This window comes from Theobroma umbraticum, unplaced genomic scaffold (assembly GCF_002168275.2).
Source record: "Theobroma umbraticum cultivar Fairchild unplaced genomic scaffold, ASM216827v3 scaffold_56.0, whole genome shotgun sequence".
Taxonomy (NCBI): Eukaryota; Viridiplantae; Streptophyta; class Magnoliopsida; order Malvales; family Malvaceae; genus Theobroma; species Theobroma umbraticum.
Genome location: NW_018397256.1, coordinates 12,056,278 through 12,077,237, shown reverse-complemented (window position 1 = coordinate 12,077,237; position 20,960 = coordinate 12,056,278). Strand labels below are relative to the sequence as shown.

The 20,960-nt window shown below is 36.2% G+C and overlaps 5 protein-coding genes across 8 annotated transcripts; 3 read left to right on the top strand and 2 right to left on the bottom strand.

Moving 5' to 3' along the window:
* The first annotated feature begins 394 nt into the window (after nucleotides 1–394).
* Nucleotides 395–4,804, top strand: LOC110411497 (casein kinase 1-like protein 3). Its single transcript, XM_021421678.2, has 15 exons — nucleotides 395–888; nucleotides 1,000–1,040; nucleotides 1,400–1,469; nucleotides 1,579–1,727; nucleotides 1,869–1,964; nucleotides 2,055–2,125; nucleotides 2,320–2,381; nucleotides 2,477–2,540; nucleotides 2,723–2,807; nucleotides 2,907–3,033; nucleotides 3,267–3,349; nucleotides 3,632–3,692; nucleotides 3,827–3,948; nucleotides 4,149–4,328; nucleotides 4,462–4,804. The coding sequence occupies exons 1-14, from the start codon at nucleotides 813–815 to the stop codon at nucleotides 4,323–4,325; spliced, it is 1,284 nt and encodes a 427-aa protein (XP_021277353.1). The 5' UTR covers nucleotides 395–812; the 3' UTR covers nucleotides 4,326–4,328; nucleotides 4,462–4,804.
* Nucleotides 4,805–5,873: 1,069 nt separating this feature from the next.
* Nucleotides 5,874–9,612, top strand: LOC110411494 (phosphoinositide binding protein). 3 transcript variants are annotated; one of them, XM_021421674.2, is made up of 10 exons: nucleotides 5,874–6,010; nucleotides 6,126–6,748; nucleotides 6,845–7,116; nucleotides 7,296–7,361; nucleotides 7,705–7,773; nucleotides 7,858–8,230; nucleotides 8,481–8,636; nucleotides 8,745–8,794; nucleotides 9,028–9,085; nucleotides 9,168–9,612. In XM_021421674.2, exons 2-10 carry the CDS (start codon nucleotides 6,619–6,621, stop codon nucleotides 9,368–9,370), a joined length of 1,377 nt encoding a protein of 458 aa, XP_021277349.1. In that variant the 5' UTR covers nucleotides 5,874–6,010; nucleotides 6,126–6,618; the 3' UTR covers nucleotides 9,371–9,612. The 3 variants fall into 3 exon arrangements, with proteins under 3 accessions (XP_021277349.1, XP_089638736.1, XP_021277350.1); XM_089782610.1 differs by lacking the exon at nucleotides 7,296–7,361; XM_021421675.2 differs by lacking the exon at nucleotides 5,874–6,010 and having other exon boundaries at nucleotides 6,609–6,748; nucleotides 6,858–7,116; nucleotides 9,168–9,609.
* LOC110411498 (putative lactoylglutathione lyase, chloroplastic) lies at nucleotides 8,202–12,425 on the bottom strand. Of its 2 annotated transcripts, none has more exons than XM_021421679.1 (9): nucleotides 12,162–12,425; nucleotides 11,381–11,573; nucleotides 11,155–11,279; nucleotides 10,956–11,020; nucleotides 10,439–10,651; nucleotides 10,266–10,313; nucleotides 10,061–10,168; nucleotides 9,783–9,952; nucleotides 8,202–8,314 (listed from the first exon to the last, which is right to left on the bottom strand). In XM_021421679.1, the coding sequence occupies exons 1-9, from the start codon at nucleotides 12,325–12,327 to the stop codon at nucleotides 8,260–8,262; spliced, it is 1,143 nt and encodes a 380-aa protein (XP_021277354.1). In that variant the 5' UTR covers nucleotides 12,328–12,425; the 3' UTR covers nucleotides 8,202–8,259. The 2 variants fall into 2 exon arrangements, with proteins under 2 accessions (XP_021277354.1, XP_021277355.1); XM_021421680.2 differs by lacking the exon at nucleotides 8,202–8,314 and adding an exon at nucleotides 9,571–9,710 and having other exon boundaries at nucleotides 9,812–9,952.
* Nucleotides 12,426–16,631: 4,206 nt separating this feature from the next.
* On the top strand, nucleotides 16,632–17,927 carry TIP4;1 (tonoplast intrinsic protein 4;1). Its single transcript, XM_021420707.2, has 3 exons — nucleotides 16,632–16,911; nucleotides 17,026–17,264; nucleotides 17,405–17,927. The coding sequence occupies exons 1-3, from the start codon at nucleotides 16,785–16,787 to the stop codon at nucleotides 17,780–17,782; spliced, it is 744 nt and encodes a 247-aa protein (XP_021276382.1). The 5' UTR covers nucleotides 16,632–16,784; the 3' UTR covers nucleotides 17,783–17,927.
* Nucleotides 17,928–19,079: 1,152 nt separating this feature from the next.
* On the bottom strand, nucleotides 19,080–20,593 carry LOC110411306 (protein JINGUBANG-like). Its single transcript, XM_021421408.1, has one exon. The coding sequence runs from the start codon at nucleotides 20,546–20,548 to the stop codon at nucleotides 19,187–19,189; it is 1,362 nt and encodes a 453-aa protein (XP_021277083.1). The 5' UTR covers nucleotides 20,549–20,593; the 3' UTR covers nucleotides 19,080–19,186.
* Nucleotides 20,594–20,960: the final 367 nt, after the last annotated feature.

Sequence of the window (20,960 nt, the reverse complement as noted above, 5' to 3'; positions counted from 1 at the left end):
ATATAAATACTCGAATAACATAATATAAAAAAAGTTTTTAAATTATTTAAAAAATTATAATTAAATTTTTATATTTTATTTTGATTTAAGTTAATTTTTATAATTAATAATTAATTATTATTATTAATTAAAATATCAATGATCATTTTATATCATATGACATGTTATATGTTGATAATATATGATATATTCATGTGTTATTTTTTACTTTTTATATCAATGTCATATCATTATTTTATAAATATAAAATAACAAATTATATTTTAAGTAATAATAATTAATTAATTTTTAATCAACCATTAAATAAGAGATCAATATGTTATTACCATCCGTGAACCATTGTTCTTACTTCTAACTGTCTAAAGGCTTTCTAACAGGGTTACGATGTAAGATACTCAAATTTGAGGAAAAAAGTGTAATAATCAAATTTAAATGACAACCCCATTGCTTCTCTAAATTTCAAAATTCTACCCTGTTGTATTGGCCAAAATCTAATTATCTCCCTGTCATTCTTTAAAATTTCAGACCGCTCACCCAAACCTTTTTTCCCGTTCCCGACTTCCTTTCCCTCTCGTCATCTCTGTTGAAAATCAATTCTTCAAAATTCATCAAATTCGCCAAAACGCCCTTCGCAGAAAGTCACCGCTTCCCCTCGTTCACCTCATTCCGTCGATCCCTAAAAATCTCGGTTTTCTTCATCAATTTCTCAATCGCGGGCCCTAATTTTCTCTCTCTTTCCCGAATCCAACCACAAATCGACTGATCCTCGGGAAAGTGAGAGAAACAGGGAGAGGAAGAAATCCGGCTGATATATGGAGAGGATCGTCGGAGAGAAGTACAAGCTAGGTCGCAAAATCGGAAGCGGATCGTTCGGTGAAATCTTTCTCGGTATTTTTATTCTTTGTAGCTATAGCTCTCCTTTTATTATGCTAATTCAGCTCAAATTGATCAGATTCTAACATATGCTTTTTCTTTCGTTTTGGTTTTGCTTGGTTTCAGCTACTCATATTGACACAGGTGAAACTCTCGCGGTAAAGATTGTAAGTCTTCACTCTACAAGTGAATTTATTAGCAAGTTCTTATTTTTTTTCGTTTATTTATTTGAATTTGTAACATAAAAAGAAAATTTAGCTGAAATATTAAGCTTCTGAGGTGGAAACTGAATTCTGTAACACAAAATTTAGCTGATTTTGTAATATTTAAAATTTTGCCTAATTTTTGCATGGTGACACAGAAATTAGTCAATATTTTTGTCAAGTTATGAAATTGATTATGCGGCTTGATTTTATAGTTGAAAATAACTTTTAAGTTTCATCATTTTGATGAAATATCTATTGTTTGAAGAGAGTAAAATCGACTTGATATAAATTAGTAAACTTTATTTTTGGGTTGGTGGCAGGAAAACAGGCAGACAAAACATCCACAATTGCTATATGAAGCCAAGCTATATAATATTCTTCAAGGAGGAAGTAAGTACAAGTCTTTGGTAGTTTTATGTTGGGAATGCAGATTTTTGTATAAATGTTCTTTTAGTTATGTTAATACTATTCATATTTACTCAAATTTCTTCCATCTTAGGTGGTATTGCACATATAAAGTGGTGTGGAGTAAATGGGGAAGATAATGTGCTTGTTCTTGACTTGCTGGGACCAAGTCTGGAAGACTTGTTTGTCTATTGCGGGAGAAAATTTTCATTAAAAACAGTCTTAATGTTGGCTGATCAAATGGTAATCAGATAAAGATTTTGCAAAGAAGAGTTGTCCATATTTTCTAGTCTTACATAAGAATAGGCTAGTTGCTTTCAATTTGCTGTTAGTATTTACATGCTACTCCATTTGAATTTTTTTTTTTCCTTTGATGAGGTGTAGATTGCAAGAATAGAATTTATGCATGCTAAGGGGTTTCTGCATAGAGACATCAAACCAGATAATTTCCTCATGGGTCTTGGCAGAAAAGCGAATCAGGTATATTTCTTCAATGTTTGATTTGCACAGATAATCCTTCTCTTATTTTCTGTTCTGCTTTATTTTGTATCACTGTTTTGTCCTCATCAGGTCTACATCATTGACTTTGGTCTTGCCAAAAGATATCGTGATCCCACCACTAATCGCCATATTCCTTACAGGTAAGGATTAAATTACCATGTTCTTGCTCAATATCTGGTTGGCTTTCCTTTTTAACGTGATTATCAATCAAAATTACTAGATGAAGCTTCATTTTTGTATCCATTTTAATTTATATTTTTCTTAATTCATTTTAATTTCTATTTTTTGTCTTTTCCTTGGTTAAGTTGCGATTTTCCCTTGATGACTCTTACAGGGAGAATAAAAATTTAACAGGGACTGCACGGTATGCAAGTTGTAATACTCATCTTGGAATTGGTAAGACTTGTTGCCTTTTTCTTGTTTTTTTACTATTCTCTTTAATACAAGGCAGACTTCTGAAGTTGTCTTTATTCTCTCTTTAATGTCCACAGAGCAAAGCCGTCGAGATGATTTAGAATCGCTTGGCTATGTTCTTTTGTATTTCTTGAGAGGAAGGTATGCCCCATTTCACTGTCATTCATCTTCTGTGACTCAAGTATGTAAGGATTTGTAGTTGGACGTGGTTTTGCTGTAATCTGTACCTTATTCATCTTAATTGCTTCATTTATTTAGATGTTCTTCTGCACTGTGATTCTGAATGTACATATCTGACTGATTTTGTTAATTTTTGCATTTAGCCTTCCTTGGCAGGGACTAAAAGCTGCTACAAAGAAGCAGAAGTATGATAAAATATGTGAGAAGAAGTTATCAACACCCATAGAGGTATTTCCTTTATAGATATCTTCCCACCCATAAAAGAGAAATGATTTTAGCATCAGTAGTTGTTCAATACTTACATATAATTTGTTTTGTGTTCAAAAGGTCTTGTGCAAGTCACACCCTGTGGAGTTTGCATCATACTTTCATTATTGCCACTCTTTAACATTTGATCAGAGGCCTGATTATGGATTCTTGAAGCGCTTGTTTCAAGATTTGTTTACTCGAGAAGGTAATGACCTACTTAAGTTCGCTATATTCCTCATGCTTTCTGCAATAAATTGCATGTTTGGGTAGCTATGTTCACAACTAATAATATTTCATTGATCTAGACTTTTCAAACCTGCTACCTTTCATTTTGAAGTCCTGTCTGGCATTTATTGCAAAATCATGTCCCTGTGCTGACAACATCAAACTGATATTTGTGTTTGCTGGTTTTCAACTCCCTTATATTCTATGCGGCAGGATATGAGTTTGATTACATATTTGACTGGACCATACTAAAGTACCAGCAGACACAAAGGACAAAGACACATCTTCAATCATCTGTTAGTATTTTCTGAATTCCTTTTCATTACAATATTTTTTCCCTTTGATTGGTCATTTAAAAGACTTTCATTCGATGAATTGTTTGTGGCCCAAGTATTTCACAAAGCTTTTCAACCAAAAATGTATCAGGAGTGATTTGTTTAGAGATGCATGGCTCAGTGATAGAGGCTGCTTCAAATTCTAATCTTTTTTTTTTTAAAGTTACTTCAAATTCTTATTGGTTCTCTTACTCTGTCTTGAATGATTATACAGTTTATACTTTTTTCTTTTGATTTTTTCAGGATTTGCAGCCTTTTTCCGGGACAAGTAACAGTCAAGCAACGCCTATGGATAAGCTTAAAGGTAAGTGCTTCAAGCATTTACTGATATTTTTTAATAATAATTTTTCCATTTGGTATCTTGTCGTTGTTTCTGTCTCATGTAGGAAATTGTCTTTTGTGAAGCACATTGTGCCTTAACTCATTTTTGAATTTCAGGAATCAAGGATGCTTCTTATTCAGGTGAAGCTATGGAGCACAGAGGACCACGTAACCTTGGTCGTCCAGACGTTCGTATGCAGTTTAGACCTTCAGTTGGTCGAAATATGAGTGAGAAACATGTAAGTTACCTGATGAATCATGCTATATCTTGGTTTATTTGTACTGCCAGTTTAAAGAAAATGAAATGTATTGAAATTAATGTGGCATACTTTAAAGTGGCTTTGCTCCATACCATTTCTGTTTACTAGTTTTAGTATGATGTAGCTTCATCCCATAGTCAGTCAATTTAAAATAACTGCTGTGGATATGGCCATTACAGATGGGGAGCAGTTCCGTAATGCCATCCACTTCATTTGCTCTGCCTGGTTCCTTGAAAAAAAATCTGCCAAAAGCAGAGGGGCCAACTGAAGCTACAAATAATGGCCGTGGGGCCAACAAGACTGGTGCTTCAAGCAGCTGGATGCCATCATTTCACAGAATATCTTCAGCTAAGTGATTGGTATAGAAATACATCTTTCAAAACTATCTCATTTATCAGTTATTTTGCGTATATTCTTACTTTCTAAGGAGTCAATGCATAGACTTATATGTATCAGCTAACCTCAGGTTGTGATTTCGGCTTTGGATTTTAGGGAACCAAGAACTGGTGTTGCAAGTGTCATAAAGTTTGGACATTGGATAGCTCAAGATCTTTGCTGAGAGATGGCAGATTGTGTTATCTGCTTTCGACAAGGTGGTCATGAGAGAACAAATGTGTGGGATTGGGCTGGGATCTGGTCCATCAAAGCCTGGTTTTTTCTGCATGCATAGATGGGGAGAATGGTTAAGCCGGTTTCATGTTTAATTGTTCGATGAATGATGTGTAAAGTGTTTTCTCCATTCTTCTGTTAATAGATGATAAGGTTTCATTTGTGGATACAGTTGTTTTGACCTTGTATCTCATTTAATTCAGGATGCATTTGCTTTCTTTTCTCATTGCTTCATAATTTGGATGAAAGCCCTTGATGTTTACCTGGATCAATTTGAATCTAGGTGCCTGCGTTCACCAGAATCTGAAAAAGTACTGTAATCTATTGTTTCAGGTACTGGACTATCTTGTTAGTTTTTGGAGATTCTGTAAGTTGTCATTATTTTATAACTGTATGTTTCATTGGAATTTTATTTGCTTGACTCTATATAATTGTCTCTCATTTGCCAGTGGTGGATATGAGAAGAGTTTAATTGATCAATAGCTGTCACTGCTAATATTGAAGTGATATGAAGATAGTTTTGTAATTATCCATTTGGGGTATGGATCTTGGAGGTTCATACCTTAGAGAATTGAGGTAATTATACCACTTTAATTTGTTCTTTCTAATCAAAGTATTGCAGCACCTTTCCAGTCATTAATTTTGTTCTGATTGAACTTTGAAACCCTCTTATTGTTTATTGATCTTTTTGGGCTCTATTGATTCCTTGGTATGACATTTAGAGCTTAAATGTGATGGAGAACCACAAACTTTTTCAGGTAGATTATGGTGTCATCAATGAGACTGTTCTCCACTTTCTTACCTCTTTTTTTTTATGCTAATGTCATTTTGCCCGCATCTGAACCATTGATACTTTGTTTTCATGATTTAACTTTTGCACCTGTCAGTAATTGTTTTATTGGGCTGTTACAGGTCAAAGGAGAAAGGGCCATGCTGAGAGCCATGGCACGTATTATAAGATGGAAACTTAAGCAGTCAAGGTTCCCCGAGTATTAGGTAGCATGCTTGCGTTGAATTCCACCAAGGTACCGTGGAAGTTCAACAATGTTTTCCCCAAATCAAGAAGTCCACAAGTTTGAACCTGAGTTCTACCCTTTCTTGGTTATTTTTCGTCCATTAAAAACTAGACGTTGATAAAATCAATGTTTGTCGTCTGATTTCAGTGCCTGGATGCGCTGTATTTCCCAGCAAAAGAATCATTGACTTGGCTCCATTTTATAACTATTTCCCAAGTCATGAAGGCATTTGAAGATTTTTGTTTGCCGACACTCTTTGATAAATGACCAGATAGTAGTCCATAGACATTATAAATTGGATTATGAGACCACATTCAAATACCAAACTCCATTACCATATTGAGCAGGATAATTGTCAGTAGATTTTGGTCCAAACTGTATATTCCATACTATGCAAAAGAAACGAGTTCTGTCAGGTCAGTATTCAATATTCCAGGAGTAATATAACTTTCTGTTCCAAAATGTTTCCCACTGAGTACAAAAACAGTAAAATCACAACCCTAACTGGGATACACCGTTTGCCTTTTACAGAATTTAGGACAAAGAAAAAGAAAAACTTTTCCAGAAGCCTGTCAGATATCAACAATTTTTTAGAGTAGATGGAGAAAAAGGAGGTGCCAAAAAAAAAAGAAGAAGAAATTGTAAGTGATCAGGTATGGCCCTGTTGAGCCTCAGTGCGTGTTGGGGCCCCTGTTTTTTGCTTTGCATTTGCTTCTAGACATCTGTTCAATGGCAAGCTTCGGGTACAGCTTATACTGCAAAGGGTTTGTTGGGCGTGCGAGAGGGCCCTGGCCACTAGCTTCAGTCACGGATAATGGTGACAAAAGAGAACTCAGGTCATTATGACTACGCCGCTCACCCATTATATCCTTTGTTCTTTATAAATTATTCTGTAAAGCTGAAAAACGGGGGAAGTTGAGGACAAAGTTGAACTGCGTTTCATGGGAGCCTTTCCGGTACAATAGAATATATCCCCTTCGCTTTTGTTTTTCTCTCTCTTTTCGTTTTTCCCAATAAAGAAACCATGCAGCTTAGATTCACTTCCCATGTTAAATGTCAAACTGTTTCTTTCTCTTCCTTGGCTTGTTCTTGCTGTGTTTGCTGGAATCGAAGTCTCAGCTTGAGTGAAAGTGGAGAGGAAGAGAAGTTTAAAAGTAAGGCTTTTACTATTTTCAGCTTGGTTGCCATCAATACTAGACTACTAACTTGGCTCTTTGGAATGGTTGTTTACTTACTTGTTATGGTGTTAGTGAGCTCATGCAGTATAAAGAGCTCGTCACAGAGGCTGGAAAATATAGATGAGAATGGTCGTGCAAGGTGGTTACCACTGTCTGGCCCCCCGCCTGAAACTCCTACAGAGTCCATGGAGTTTCTTGCCAGATCATGGAGTCTCTCGGCTATGGAACTGTCCAAAGCTCTTGCGAAGACGCATGTAGCTTCCGACGGTCTTGATCAGAAGCCATCTGTTTCTTCTGTTGGACATGAAACGCATGATGCAAGTTCTACTTCTTCAAGGGAACCTGTAAGATCCCTTCTTTAATTCAACCTGTTGTAGACGACTTCTTACATAGTTTTTGGTTTCTAAACGAGAACCAGCAGCTTAAATGTTCTCGGGATCAGCTCAAATAAAGACTTAGCTATATATGAAGAAAGCGACTATTAGTATGAAAATTTTCAGGTTTGTTTGGTTGTTCTGTACAGCTAGTTCAGCAGTTACCTGGTGGCGGTAGCCCTCCAATATCACCAAGGGAGAGTGAAGATTTAAAGGTACCTCGGTTCCTGTTGTCTTTATGAGGCCTCGCATTGGTGGATGCTAATGATAATCTTTGCAATGTTTTGCACATGTTCATCTAAAAGATATACACCCAAGCTGATAATGCCCTTCAAGCCCTTGTTATTAGTTTGCCAGATTCTGCTGCAACAGTTAGCATCCCCAGGCTCCTGTCCTGCAGCAATTGATAGAATATTATACCGTTCAACGGATTGTAGTGGTGTGTAAACATATTATATTGTTCAGGATTGTCAGAAATATGCAAAGCAGGGGAAAAATAATCTATCTGATTCTACTGTAACCACTTACACTAACTTCTAACATTTGTTTAATGTGCAGGAATTATTTTTACTTCATCAAGCACTGCATCAGGAATTTCTCTCTAATCAACAACTGCTTAAAAATGGGGTATGTATCTCCTAATTCAAGCTTATCGTAATCATTAATTTACTCAACAGTATCATCATACTTAACCTTATCGCCAATTTGAAGGTATACAAGAGCATAGTAAGAGGGCGAACAATGGGGAGATGGCAGAAGGATCAGAAAGAGAGGAAGAAGCAGGAAATCAGAACCCACAACGCACAACTACATGCAGCCGTATCAGTTGCTGGAGTTGCAGCTGCCGTTGCAGCAGTTGCAGCCTCAAGTGTAATGTTGCCGGAAATGACAACTACCTGTCAGAAGTCATCTTCTAAAGTAACAACTGCTATTGCGTCTGCGGCGGCTCTTGTTGCATCGCACTGCATTGAGATTGCAGAGGACATGGGAGCTGATCATGACCAAATTTTAACGGTAGTCAACTCTGCAATTAATGCAAGAACAAATGGAGATATCATGACACTAACAGCTGGAGCAGCTACAGGTTGTTCCATCGCATCTAAAGTCCATCATCTAGCCAGAAAATATATATAGCACTATTAACCTTTTGACTTTACTGTTTCCATGGCTGCAAGACAGCCATAATTGAATTAGAGACCAACAAGCGAAGGGGATGATAGCTGAAACATGATAATGGAATGAATAATCAGTAAACGTCATGAACATATCATTAATAGTTCAATATTCAAATTATTTCAGAGGACTGTCAACTTTAATTTTACAAATTCATGCAGCCTTGCGAGGAGCTGCCACACTAAGGGCAAGGCTGCAAAAGACTACAAAATTTGCTCTAGGAGAGGAAAAGGGTGAAGGAGGCATCGAATCTAACATCTCATCAGCATTGAACTTTGTTGCTACAGGAGGGGAACTACTCAAGCGCACAAGAAAAGGTAATTTTCACAAATCTCATTAGTCGGAAATATCAAATCTTCGGTCTTCAGTATGTGGTAACAATATTCCTTTGCACTCATCACTACATTTATTTATGTTGATGACAGGAGCTCTACACTGGAAGCAAGTTTCTTTCTACATAAACTCTAACTGGCAGGTATAAAGCAGGAGAAAAGAAATCCTAGTAACCATGTTACATGCTTGTAAGAATTTAGACAATTTCGAATTTGATTATATGGATTTTTGATACTCAAAATGTAAAAGCTCACTAGTTTAGCTACATAGGCACAAGGTGGTAATTTTTCTTTTCTTCTCAATGCGTACTTTTACCTTGATCTGTTAGAAAAGATCACTGTGAGTAATTATTTCCAAATTGTCCAAAAAAAATAGGTGGTGGCTAAATTGAAAAGCAAGCATATGGCAGGCACATACACTAAAAAGAAGATGTGTAAGCTAAGCCTCAATACTCAAATAAATCAATTTCCTTATTTCTCCTGCCTGCGTTAACAGAGTCTATGTTGTGCTTCCAGGTGTGATCTCAGGAGTCCATAGAGACATCCCAGCATGGCCTAGAAGGGAGAGGGAAGACAATGGTGAGCAGAGAGCTTATTTTGGGATTAAAACTGCTGACAGAATAATAGAATTTGAATGCAGAAGTAAAGGTGACAAACAGATGTGGACAGATGGAATCCAGCATATGTTGAATTGTCGTAACAATTTAGCATATTTCTGAGAGAAACTAAGTGGATTTGATGGGAAAACTAGATTTTCATTTCTGTAAAGCAATTACGTTGAAATGTATATATCTGATTCCCCAGGCACTAGGTTTACTTTCCAATAATAGCAACTTCTACACTGCCATACAAAAAAAGGGGAAAAAATATACAAGATGGGATTGAGCTTCTCCTTCAAGGTTTTTGTTTGAGAAAGAAAAAGCTTGGCTTGGCAGATGGCAGCACCTAATGATCAAAATTGTTATGAACCTCTCACTGGATTCAATCAATATAGGTATCAGCTGTGATTATATTTGGTCATTCTAGCTCCTTGAGGAAATCAATGTTATCAACAAAGACCTGTAAGGAAATCAATTCATTTGGATTAATACAGCTATAAAATCACAAGAAATAGAACCCACAAAGACATACATCGTATGCTCAATCATTGTCAGCCATACCGATTTCCAGCCATCTGGATCCAGGCAAGCAGTAATCTTGGTGTTAATGCCCGGCAAGGGCCCAGGCTCACGAGTAATCTTTCCTCCACATAGCTTAATTGCTTCTGCAGTCTTATAAACATCATCCGTGCCTATTGCAATCTGGTAAGATACGAAACTTCAGTCTACATATAACATCGAATAGGCCTAATGTCGGTCCAAACTGAAACACTAAAAAACAATGCAGGAAAAAAGAAAAAGAGAGTTTACCTGTGCATAACCATTTCCTTTATCATATTCTGTGACCCCATAGTTGTACGTTAGTTCCAGCACAGCGTTTTTATCTTCAGGACCATAGCCCATCACGGCTATTGTATACTGAAATTTATGCACAAATATTAGCATAAATGTGAAAATGACCAGATAAGATCACATATTCAGATATTTTGATGGTGGGAAAGGGGGTTATCTTTACCCTATACTCAGGATTATCTTTTTTACGAAGAAGCTCCATGCCAAAACCCTACAAATCCAGGAACAAAGATTGGGATATAAGCATTTTATAGTGCTATGAGCTATAAAAGTAATTAAAACTGGTAAACTTCAAAAATAAAAAAAAGTTCCTTGACACTGTAAAAAGCCACTCACCTTCTTATAGAAATTAATAGAGCGATCAAGATCACCAACTCGAAGCATTTCTTGACAAAGTGGCTCAGGTGCACGCCTCCTCTCTAAAAGTTCAAACTTATAACCGTCTGGATCTTCTATAAAAGCAATTATTGTAGTCCCACCTTTGACAGAGCCAGGTTCCCTGGTAACCTTGCCCCGCTTTGCTTTGATTAGATCTACTGTCTTCGCAACCTACAAACAATTAGAATACAAAAGTTTTAAGTTCATCAATTTGCATGAATGAACCTATTTTATGGAAAAGGCAGAGCTGAAATGAAATGGATGACTCCAAACTGACATGACTAAAATTATGCATGGCCGGCTCTTTGGTGAGCGGCAACAGCTTCAGATATAGTCAGATGATAGAGGACATGTTGAATTTCTAAGCATTATGGGCTATACAAACAGATGCATGCTCATCAAAACAGCAGCTACATTCTGTCAGAGTTTTCACTAATTGCAACCTCAAGAAGATCTGTTTGATGAAAGAACTTACATCCTCTACTGCAATACCAAAATGACCAAATCCATTTCCAATGTCATATTTGTCAACTCCATAATCTGAAGAAATAAAATACAAAAGTATATTAGAGACCAACTTTTTTAATATGAGAAATTATGAATTTCTCATCAGTAGTTAAACGTGAAATAGAGATATAAGCATTCAAACATGCTGAAATGAGCTAATGGCTCACTATAGGTAAGTTCAACAACAAAATGAGAATCTTCAGGTCCATATCCAAGAAAAGCATTTGAATATTTCTCCTCTGGTATGTCACGTTTTCTTAACAGCTTCATTCCTAAGCATTCAGTATAAAACCTGCAGTTTGACAAATTAATTAGTCATCTCATTACATATCCTGAATCACCAAAGGGTATATGTGTCAATTATTCACAGTTCCAGTCAATGAGAAAGCATACTTTATAGTCTTCGCCAAATCACCAACACGGTAAACAACATGAAGCATTCTTCTTTTGTCATTTTGAACCCAATGTAATGCATCTTTCTCCTTAACAGCAGTAGCCATGTTTCCAGATGTACTCTCAATTGAGTTTCCTTCTACTCTTAATAACTTAGCTGCTTTTGAACCAAACAACTGTGACTGAGGGATAGCTGAACAAGCATCAAAACTCCGTTAGCATTGGTGAAATAATCCATTTTGCATGCATATGCCTAACAAGTGTTTAAAGAATTAACAGCCTATTCTTAAATCAATGAACCAAACATCAAATCCATAGTACCAAATGCTGAACTGGTTTTTGGCATTTTGTCAAGCAAAAGAAACATGATGTGACATCCCACTGAACACAAAGAGCTTACATAGACAAGCAAAATTTATATTGCTGGAAACATTGTTAAAGAAAGTAAAAAAAAAAAAAAAAATAGCCTCACACTCTACTTAAATTATCTGTATCAGTCTGCAGCAGATTGAATAACAACCTGGACACCCTCAAAGGTTCACTAAGAAAGCAAGGGAAAAACAATTAAATGGTCTATTCTTGAGCTCAATGAACTGCATTAAAAATTTGAATGACTCAATCTACGCTACCACATTGTAGGAATATAAATAAGTTGTGCTTCTCTTGTCTTTTCCTTGGCTTTCGCAACAAAATTCTATCCCAAAACATAAATGAACGTGTGAAACAGTTAAAGAAAAAAATGAAATGGGTTTTTCCTTTTTAAGGATTTTAGAGCTTTTACCAGTGCCAAGTTGAAAGAGAGCGAGTCTTCGAGAAGGACGGTGATTGTAACAGTTATGTATATGACAAACAGAAGAATGTGTAAAAGAGTTTGATGGGAAAGAAGGCCTCCTCCTTGAGAAACTCAGGGAGGAAGCTGATGCAATTGGCAATGTTCCCATCAGCATTTCCTCTACCTTATGTTTGTTCCCAGTATCTTATTCTTAATCCGACTGTCCGACACACTATCCAGAGCTTTCTTTGGTCATAAACTTCTCTGGCTTGCGGTTCTGGTTTTTGTCCCTTCCAACACATTACAGATGGACTGAAAGTACTTAAACAACGGGCTTGGCCTAGACGTCCAGTAATGTCAAGGCAAGGCCGTGGGCGTTGGAGCAGTAGTGGGCCTTGGTCAAGGGTTAATATTGAAAATGCTGGACCAGACATTAATTTTTAATTTACTTAGGAGAAAATAAAATAGGGCAAAAGAAAACAAAATTAGGGAATAAAGAGAGAATTTTGTCATGACCAAATGACATAGAACGATGATGATTTCTTTAGGCCTTTCTAAGTTGATATAATCATCATATTGAAGATAGTGTCTCGATGTGAGATGAGGTCTTTTCACTGCTAGCAAAGGAAAACAAATTTGAACAGCTTTTTCTTTGACATTTTCTTTGTGTTCACGTTGAAGAGCACCGAAATCAGTGATGGGGCATGGTTTGGAGAAAAATTTTACCGTAATTGGTTTTGCTTTAGTTTTAAAATTTATTAAAATTAATTGTTGATTAATTATTATAGAGTTATCTCATTAAAAAATATATAATACAATTATAAAATTTTAAAAACCAAAAATATATTATTAAATTTTTAAAACTTTTAAAAAGACGAGAGCCCTACTAACCCTCGTTTACCTATTCCAAATATTTCTAAATTCGTGCATGCCACATGTTTTTCAAGAAAAGGGTTTGTTTCATTCTTCTGCTGCCACATTCAGCTTGATTATATTGAAGTAGGCTTGCCTACTTCTTTGGATAAATACAAATCTCATTTATTAAAAAAAAAAAAGAGAGTATAAACCATCAATTAGAAGCATGTGATGAACCAAAGTTTGCCTTCACTTTCTGTTTTTTTCCCCCTTCAATATGTGCTATAAAATTATGATGAGTTTAGGTTGCACATGCCTTGATTCCAAAACCAGAGCTTCAATTTCACAAAATTCCAAGATTGCTTTTAAAGAAATACTATGAATTGACATTTCACAATTAAAACAAAAAAAATGACAAATAGTTAACCTCACACACTACTATCCGTAACAAGTTCAAGAAATTAACGAATATAACACATCTCTCGAGCTGCTAATAATTTGAACAAACACAAAATATGTTTTGGTAATTAGTTAAATTATTGTTTGATTACAGTTGATTTCTTGTTTTCCTTGTTCTTAAGTTCGATGCCTTCTAAGAGCAATCACTGGGGTTTTTTTGAGTTTTTGGTTTATAATGCTGCAATGAGTTTATAGTCTGATAATTTTGATAGTAAACTTGAATCGATATTTGAGTAATTTGTTATTCAATCATTTGTAAATTCACTTTTTTTTAAAAAAAAAAAACTTATTGTTAGCTTAAATGAATATTTTTGTTTTATATTAACATGCTTTTATTATGTACTGTTATCTTCATCATGAAGTGATTTTTTTTAAGAAAAAACGTCATTAGGCATTAATATCCTTTGGAAATGCCTTTGGACTTTTCATTTTTGGCTAGAAAAATACCTAGGGCTTAAAATATACTAAAACTTTATCATATTTAACAACACATGCACTTATATACAGGGTTTTGTCAATGAATGCTTTTATCATTCAATAAAATAGAGGGTGTGATTTGGTGTCCAACTGGATTGCAGCCTTTTTCTTCAAACGTGTGATAACAATTATTCAGCCTTTCTTTAATCAGCTTTTAATCAACATCAATGGCGCTGGCTCCTATCTGCTCATCACGCATCAACGCACGACTTCATTGACATGTACAAGATAATAAACAGCTGTATATTTGATGCTGCAACTTTTTATAATTTCAGAAACAATTCCAATTCATCAATAACTAAAGTTAAATTTAGTTATATTAATTTTGGGTATTGCTATGTTTATAAGTAAGTAATTTATGATCATCAAGAGAGAAATTTTGCTCAAAATTATAGGAGATCAAGGCCCCAAAGGAATGCATCATCTTTGGATCCAATAAACCATTGTTTTTTTAAAATAAACAAACCTTTGCTTCTGGAGTAGTTTATACATAGATATATTGAATAATAGTAACCCATTTCTTTGCCAATTTTTTCTTTTTGGTATACATTGAATACTATTGTCTTCCATGTTTCAATAATTGACATGTCTCTATCCGGGTGGAGTCATGATGAACAAAATGACAAAGCAGTGACCAACTTTTGCAGTAATCATTCACCCATAGGCCCATTATTTTAAAGGACAACAAACATGTTATTGCTAGAGGTTAGTGTTGGCTTGTACCCAGTGTATTTTATTATAAATTTTCATGAAAATCAAGGATAAGTTTAAGCTTTAAAAGATCATTTAGGAGGCTTGTGATTGGATCAAGACTTTGATGTATTCTCAAATTAATTACATTGTTTTGGTCCTCAGAATGGTAGTGATGATGCCAATCGATGTGGAATAACTTGGTACTATGATGATATTCAGCGGGTGTTGGGGAAGAAAAAGCGTGGGTTATTGCATATTTTATTGATGGGAAAATGATCATGATGCCGGTAGTTTAAATATGCTTTTCATATTTTGTCTTTGTTAAGTATTGAGGCTTTGCTTTTAATCACAAGTCAACTAGGTGAGCTTCCAGGACCTTGGCCTTCTGTATCTTTTACAAGAGAAAAAATAGAGGGAAAGGGATTCAATCTTTCACTGTTGGGACGTCAAATGTAGAATCAAAGACAGTAAAAAAATTGATGGAAAGATAAGATGAAGAAGACTGCACCAAACTCTTCACTAACTCGACATATTCATTTCAAAACGACACAGATTGAGCAATGGAAAATTATAGTGGATGGCAAACTCGGAAAGCCTCAGCATTTTCTTCTGGTGGTGGAATGTGGGAAAGTGATGCCTATGATTGAACCCACAAAACCCACCTTCTCTTTATTCACAAAAGTAGCATTAAATTTAGAAAGCAAAGGGTTTCAACAGAAACAAACACAATATACCCATTCCATTGGTCTTGGCTATAATTGTCTTATAGTTCCAGTGGCAGTATGTACATCAATGAACATTTAATCCCTCATTCATCATTGTTTTGCTTTTCTCATTTACACGGTGGATCCATAACAATCTTGCGCCAAGCTTTTAAATAATGACAATGGTTTGTGTATAATTTTCATTACATAATGTAATGCAAAGGTACCTTTTTATTTTATTCTTTTATATAATATTTGAAAAAGTTTATAAATTATTTAAAAAATTTTAAGTAAATCATTTTCTTCTATTATGTTTAATTAAGTTCTTATATTTTTATTTTAAATTAAATAAGCTCTTACAATTAATGATAACTAAATTATTATCATTAGTCAAAATACCACTCGTCATTTTATATTTATGTAACTACTGACATGATGAAAATATCATATGACTATATCATTATGCCATGTCAGCATTTCATATTCATTATAACATGTCAATGTCAAGTGACATAAAATGATAAGTGATATTTTAACTAACAACACATACTCAACTATTAATTATAAAAATTTGTTTAACTCAAAATAAAAATATAAGAATTTAATTACACGTAATAAAAAAATAAAAATTTATTTAAATTTTAAAATAATTTAAAAACTTTTTTAAATATTATTATTTTTATTTTTTAAGAAAGAGAAATCTTGAGTGAATTCATGCTTTTATGTGAGGAAGTAGGGTAAAAAGATAGAATAGAAATATTTGATTACTATAATAAATAGACAAATATTATTCACTTCTTTATTTTCAATCTTACAATATATATCTATTTATTTTATTTGACAATAACATGCAAACTTTAATTTTGTTTTAAGTTGGGTAACCTTATCATCAACAACTTGTTTGACTTTTATGGAGAGACATGCAAAATGGGAGACTCACACCAAATTTGAGAAACTGGTTTTCAATGTCCTGCTTCTTCCTATCTTTAGATGAAGATTCTCTTCCATTTTTGTACGTTCCTTTCCTCAGGATATACTCTTTCTCATCACAAATTAGCTGTAAAAGCTATTTTCCATATACTTTATACCATTGCCTAGCTGGTATACTACAAAACAGGGCGTTTCGACACCAAAATTGGCGAGTAAACATTAAATTTAACTAAATGTTAATCCTCACAGTAATTGGCAAATTTATAACCAATAAGCATACAGCAAGTCAACGAGCAACAGGAATTTATGTAATATATCCTACCATAATAGAGTTGTATTGCATGATAACGTGCCATCACTTCTGAAAAAGAAAAAAAAAAAAGTAAAGAAATAGTCGGACCATGAGGCTTATATATAGCATTGTCGTCGAACAAGTACAGCCAAGCTAGCTCTCAATTATCTTAAAGCCAGTCGTTTCTAGTTAGGCTCAGTCCTTCGATACTCTCCGGTGACCATGCCGAAAATCGCTTTAGGAACAAGCCGGGAGGCTGCGCAGACTGACTGCATCAAGGCCCTTGTAGTCGAGTTTGTCACCACTTTCCTGTTCGTTTTTGTAGGAGTTGGAACTTCCATGGCTGCTGGTGATCAATTAATTAATTAACATAGTTTGCAACATTATCGTTAATCAACTTGGTTTGTGCCAAATGATTTGTGTCCATTTTATTTTATTTTTTAACGTGCTGTGATGATCGCAGGTGAGCTGGAGGCAAATACACTGGTGAGCTTGTTTGCGGTGGCGGTGGCTCATGCCCTTGTGGTAGGCGTTATGATCTCTGCTGGACACATATCCGGTGGCCATCTTAACCCAGCAGTCACGCTTGGCTTGCTTTTCGGAGGTCACATCACCGTGGTCCGATCCATCCTCTACTGGATCGATCAATTGTTAGCCTCTTCGGCTGCTTGTATTCTTCTCAAGTATCTCACTGGAGGATTAGTAAGTTTAAAGAGCTTCGGGATTCTGATGGATTTGTGTTACAGATTTGGGTTAACAAATTGTGAACAAAACTTGCCTTACCAACAAAATCTGCATATTGGAATTGTTTCTTTTTTATAACTCTTTCTTTTATTGTGCAGAATACTCCAATTCATTCACTGGCAAGTGGAGTGGGCTTCCTCCAGGGTGTTATATGGGAGATTGTTCTGACATTCTCCTTGTTATTCACGGTCTATGCCACTATTGTCGACCCAAAGAAAGGTTCTATAGATGGGCTAGGCCCAATGCTTACTGGGTTTGTTGTTGGTGCAAACATCTTAGCTGGTGGAGCTTTCTCGGGGGCTTCAATGAACCCGGCTCGGTCCTTCGGACCTGCTTTGGTGAGCTGGGACTGGACAGATCACTGGGTTTACTGGGTTGGACCCCTGATCGGCGGTGGCCTTGCTGGTTTCATCTATGAGTACTTCTTCATCGTTAGAACTCATGCTCCCGTTCCACACGAGGATGAAGCTTTTTAATCCCCTACATTAAAGTTTCTTTTCTGTCTCAATGTATCAAGTTCCCGGCATGTTTCCTTTCTCTCATGATAGCTCTATGTATTTTGGGTCTTTGTTTAGTTTACCTTTTGTGAATTTATTATAACTAATCAAGAATTTTGTTCTATTTCAAGGGCAAATGCGACATGCTGCCTAACTGAAAAGCATTAGCACCCAATCCAAAAATATGATAAAACTTTGCATTATGTCGTGAACTCAGACCTTGCCTCACAAATTCCTTGGTGAATAGAGATCCTCCGTCAAATCTGAACAATTCAAATAGGGCAATGTGTTGTGTATTATGATTTTAACCAGCCAAGGTCCTTGACCATTTAGACAAAAGAGAATTGAATACTATTGAACCAATAGTCTTACCGTGACTCTGCCAATGCTTGACAGCACTTACTATTTACCATTTCAGTTTCGATATTTAAGAACCTACCTTTTTTTCCCAAGGTTGCGATCGTAATCCCTCGTTACTCTTATTTAAATGATACTCTGCCAAGTAGCTGAGACGATGGTGATGGAGGCATCAAAGAGGTGAATAGGTCCAATTAATAGCCATTACAATTTTTAGGTGCAAAGTCGTTCCGCCGGATTAATATCCTTTCAGTATGGAGTCTGGACATGGATGTTTCATCTATTTGGGGATGCATATATATTTATTTCTCATTAACAATCGTACTGCAGCAAGTAGTCTCTTCGAGAATGGATCTGCCAAATGTTACATCGTCTTTTATTTTCAGTAGTTAGGTCCATGTGGGATAATTCAAGGCACGTATGGAAGCTACCTAATCTCTTGACTGAATGCCGTCCGAAAACGAAATTCTAAGTACATACTCAAACCCGACCCCATCCTCCAAAAACGAGAGAAAAACCCATTTTCTTGGCTAATAAGATCATCTGAGCCTTTGACTAATTCTCGGCCATGAGTTGGTCTTTCTCATGTCACATCGAAATCAAGAAATTATTGCAGTGAATTATCGAGATGGCCGCTGAATGCATGTGAGAAGCATTGTCTGGAATATTGATTTCAACGCTAAGCTTAGGTGAATCTAAGCAGTACAATGAATGACGATCGTTACGTCAATATCTAATTTTGCCTCAACAGTTGGGGTGAATTGTGGGCCTGCTTGCAATTTATGGTCTGAAAGCTCGTTAGTTCAGATAAAGTGATCATCTTGATATTTTTATAGGCTTGCGGAAGGAGAAATAAGGCCGTGCATAATACTAATTTTATGTATATGAAATTCAAGTAAAAGCCGTGGCATTTCCTTGAAATAACGAGATTTTATTTTTGGCTAGCCTTTGTTTGTACAAGAACTACCAACCGAACTAATAATGTAAAAGACAAAAATGAACTAGCAAGGGAAACATTGTCTTAAATTACTGGAAATGATTACCTTGAAGCTTCTTCTCGACCCAAGATGGAGACAACACAGGGCTCATCTCATACTCCATCGTCTTGGTAGACTTTGAATCGTTTCGGTCCGCAAAATCGAAGCAGAGTTTCTCTTCGGGCATGACTTTGACCCTCCATACCTTGAAAGTTTGATCCAAACTAGCACTGTATACCAAAAATCCCATGACAATTTTTTCCATCTCTAAAGAAGCAGCCAAGCATCTGACAGGCCCTCTATGTCCGTCCAACACTGCCAAGCATTCATGGAAACAACTTCCTTCCTCCCTCCGCCACACCCTAATCGTTGTGTCCTCTGAGCCACTAAATATTAACTTCTCTATAGCCGCCAAGCACAAAACTGCAAAACGATGACCCTGTAAAAAACCACCATGGTTGAACCTCCCGGACATTTTTTCTTTCTCCCAAAAATTGATGGTGCCATCAGATGAACCCGAATAGAGAAAACAGTTGTTGAATGTTGTGCTTAAGGCTAAGGCGTTAACAGGTGATTGTTGGAATTTCAGCGTCATGGTTAAAGTGTGAGAGATTTCTCTATATACTCTTCTCCATATCTTCACCGATCCATCAGAGGAGCAAGTGAAAACACACCCATCATCTTGGTTGACCACTATTGCATTGACGTTGCTTTCATGAGCCACAAATGAGTCTACACATTTTTTATCTAAAAGCCGCCAAGCCTTAACTGTTCTGTCATAAGAGCCAGTGTACAAAAGCCCTTCAGCATGGTAATAGGCCATGCAAGAAACGCAGTCTTTATGTTGTTGGCTGCTTGTCTTAGGAAACAGAAGAAATGAGCTTCTCTTAGGGAGTGTTGAGATCTTTTTGAATTTAAAATTATCTGTAACTGTGTAGTTCCAAATTCTGATCTTGCAGTCTCTATGTGTAGAGAAAAGCATGTTACCATAAGCGAAAATGGCCCTGACTTCACCAGAACTTGCCTTGATATATCCCCGTTCGGTGCAGTCAGGCTGCCTCCATGCCCGGATACGATTGCTATCTGAGCCAGTGAAAACTAACCCTTTTGACAGTCCAATCGAGTAGATATTGCCTTCCTGGCGATGAAGAGAAGCGATGCAGTGGTAGAGGAGTGCAGGGGATGGGGTTTGAAGAGGAGAGAGTGTCCATGGTGATTCAGGACTACCGGGTGGCAACACTGAGTGCATGGTGGCACTTGCACGGGGGCTAGAAGTTCTTCCAGGGCTAAATTGGAGATCTTGTTCATACATATCTAGGTGAGATCTAATAGAAAGGCGAGGGGGTGACTGGGTTGAACCGTTTTCATCATCCATGAAGCCGTGAAGAGTATTTCTGCCATAGAATTCCATGGCAAAAGAACGGGAGGACCGGGGAGGACGGGATATTGGGGGGGATTAGAGTGAAAACTAGTAAGAGCGTTGGCTAGAAATATAAAGAGTGAGATTGGTGTTGTTAGTTATGAACTTAATTTGGTGAGTTGGCGTTACTGCTATGGCCTTAATGGCACCATTAAATGAGACTATGGAATGGAAGCCATGATATATAGACATAAATACGGTTATATTTAATGAGAGGTCATGGTTCGCGACCAGCTTGCTTGGATACAAATAGGATCATTTCTTTCCCAAAAAGCATGATTACTTGGTAGGTAATCGCCTTGCATTTCCAAAAAGCACACCAATTTTTTTTTTTGAAAGGCTGAGATTTTATTACTATAAAATTCTCCAAATGGAGACTTACAGGGAGCAAAGTCACAAGTGA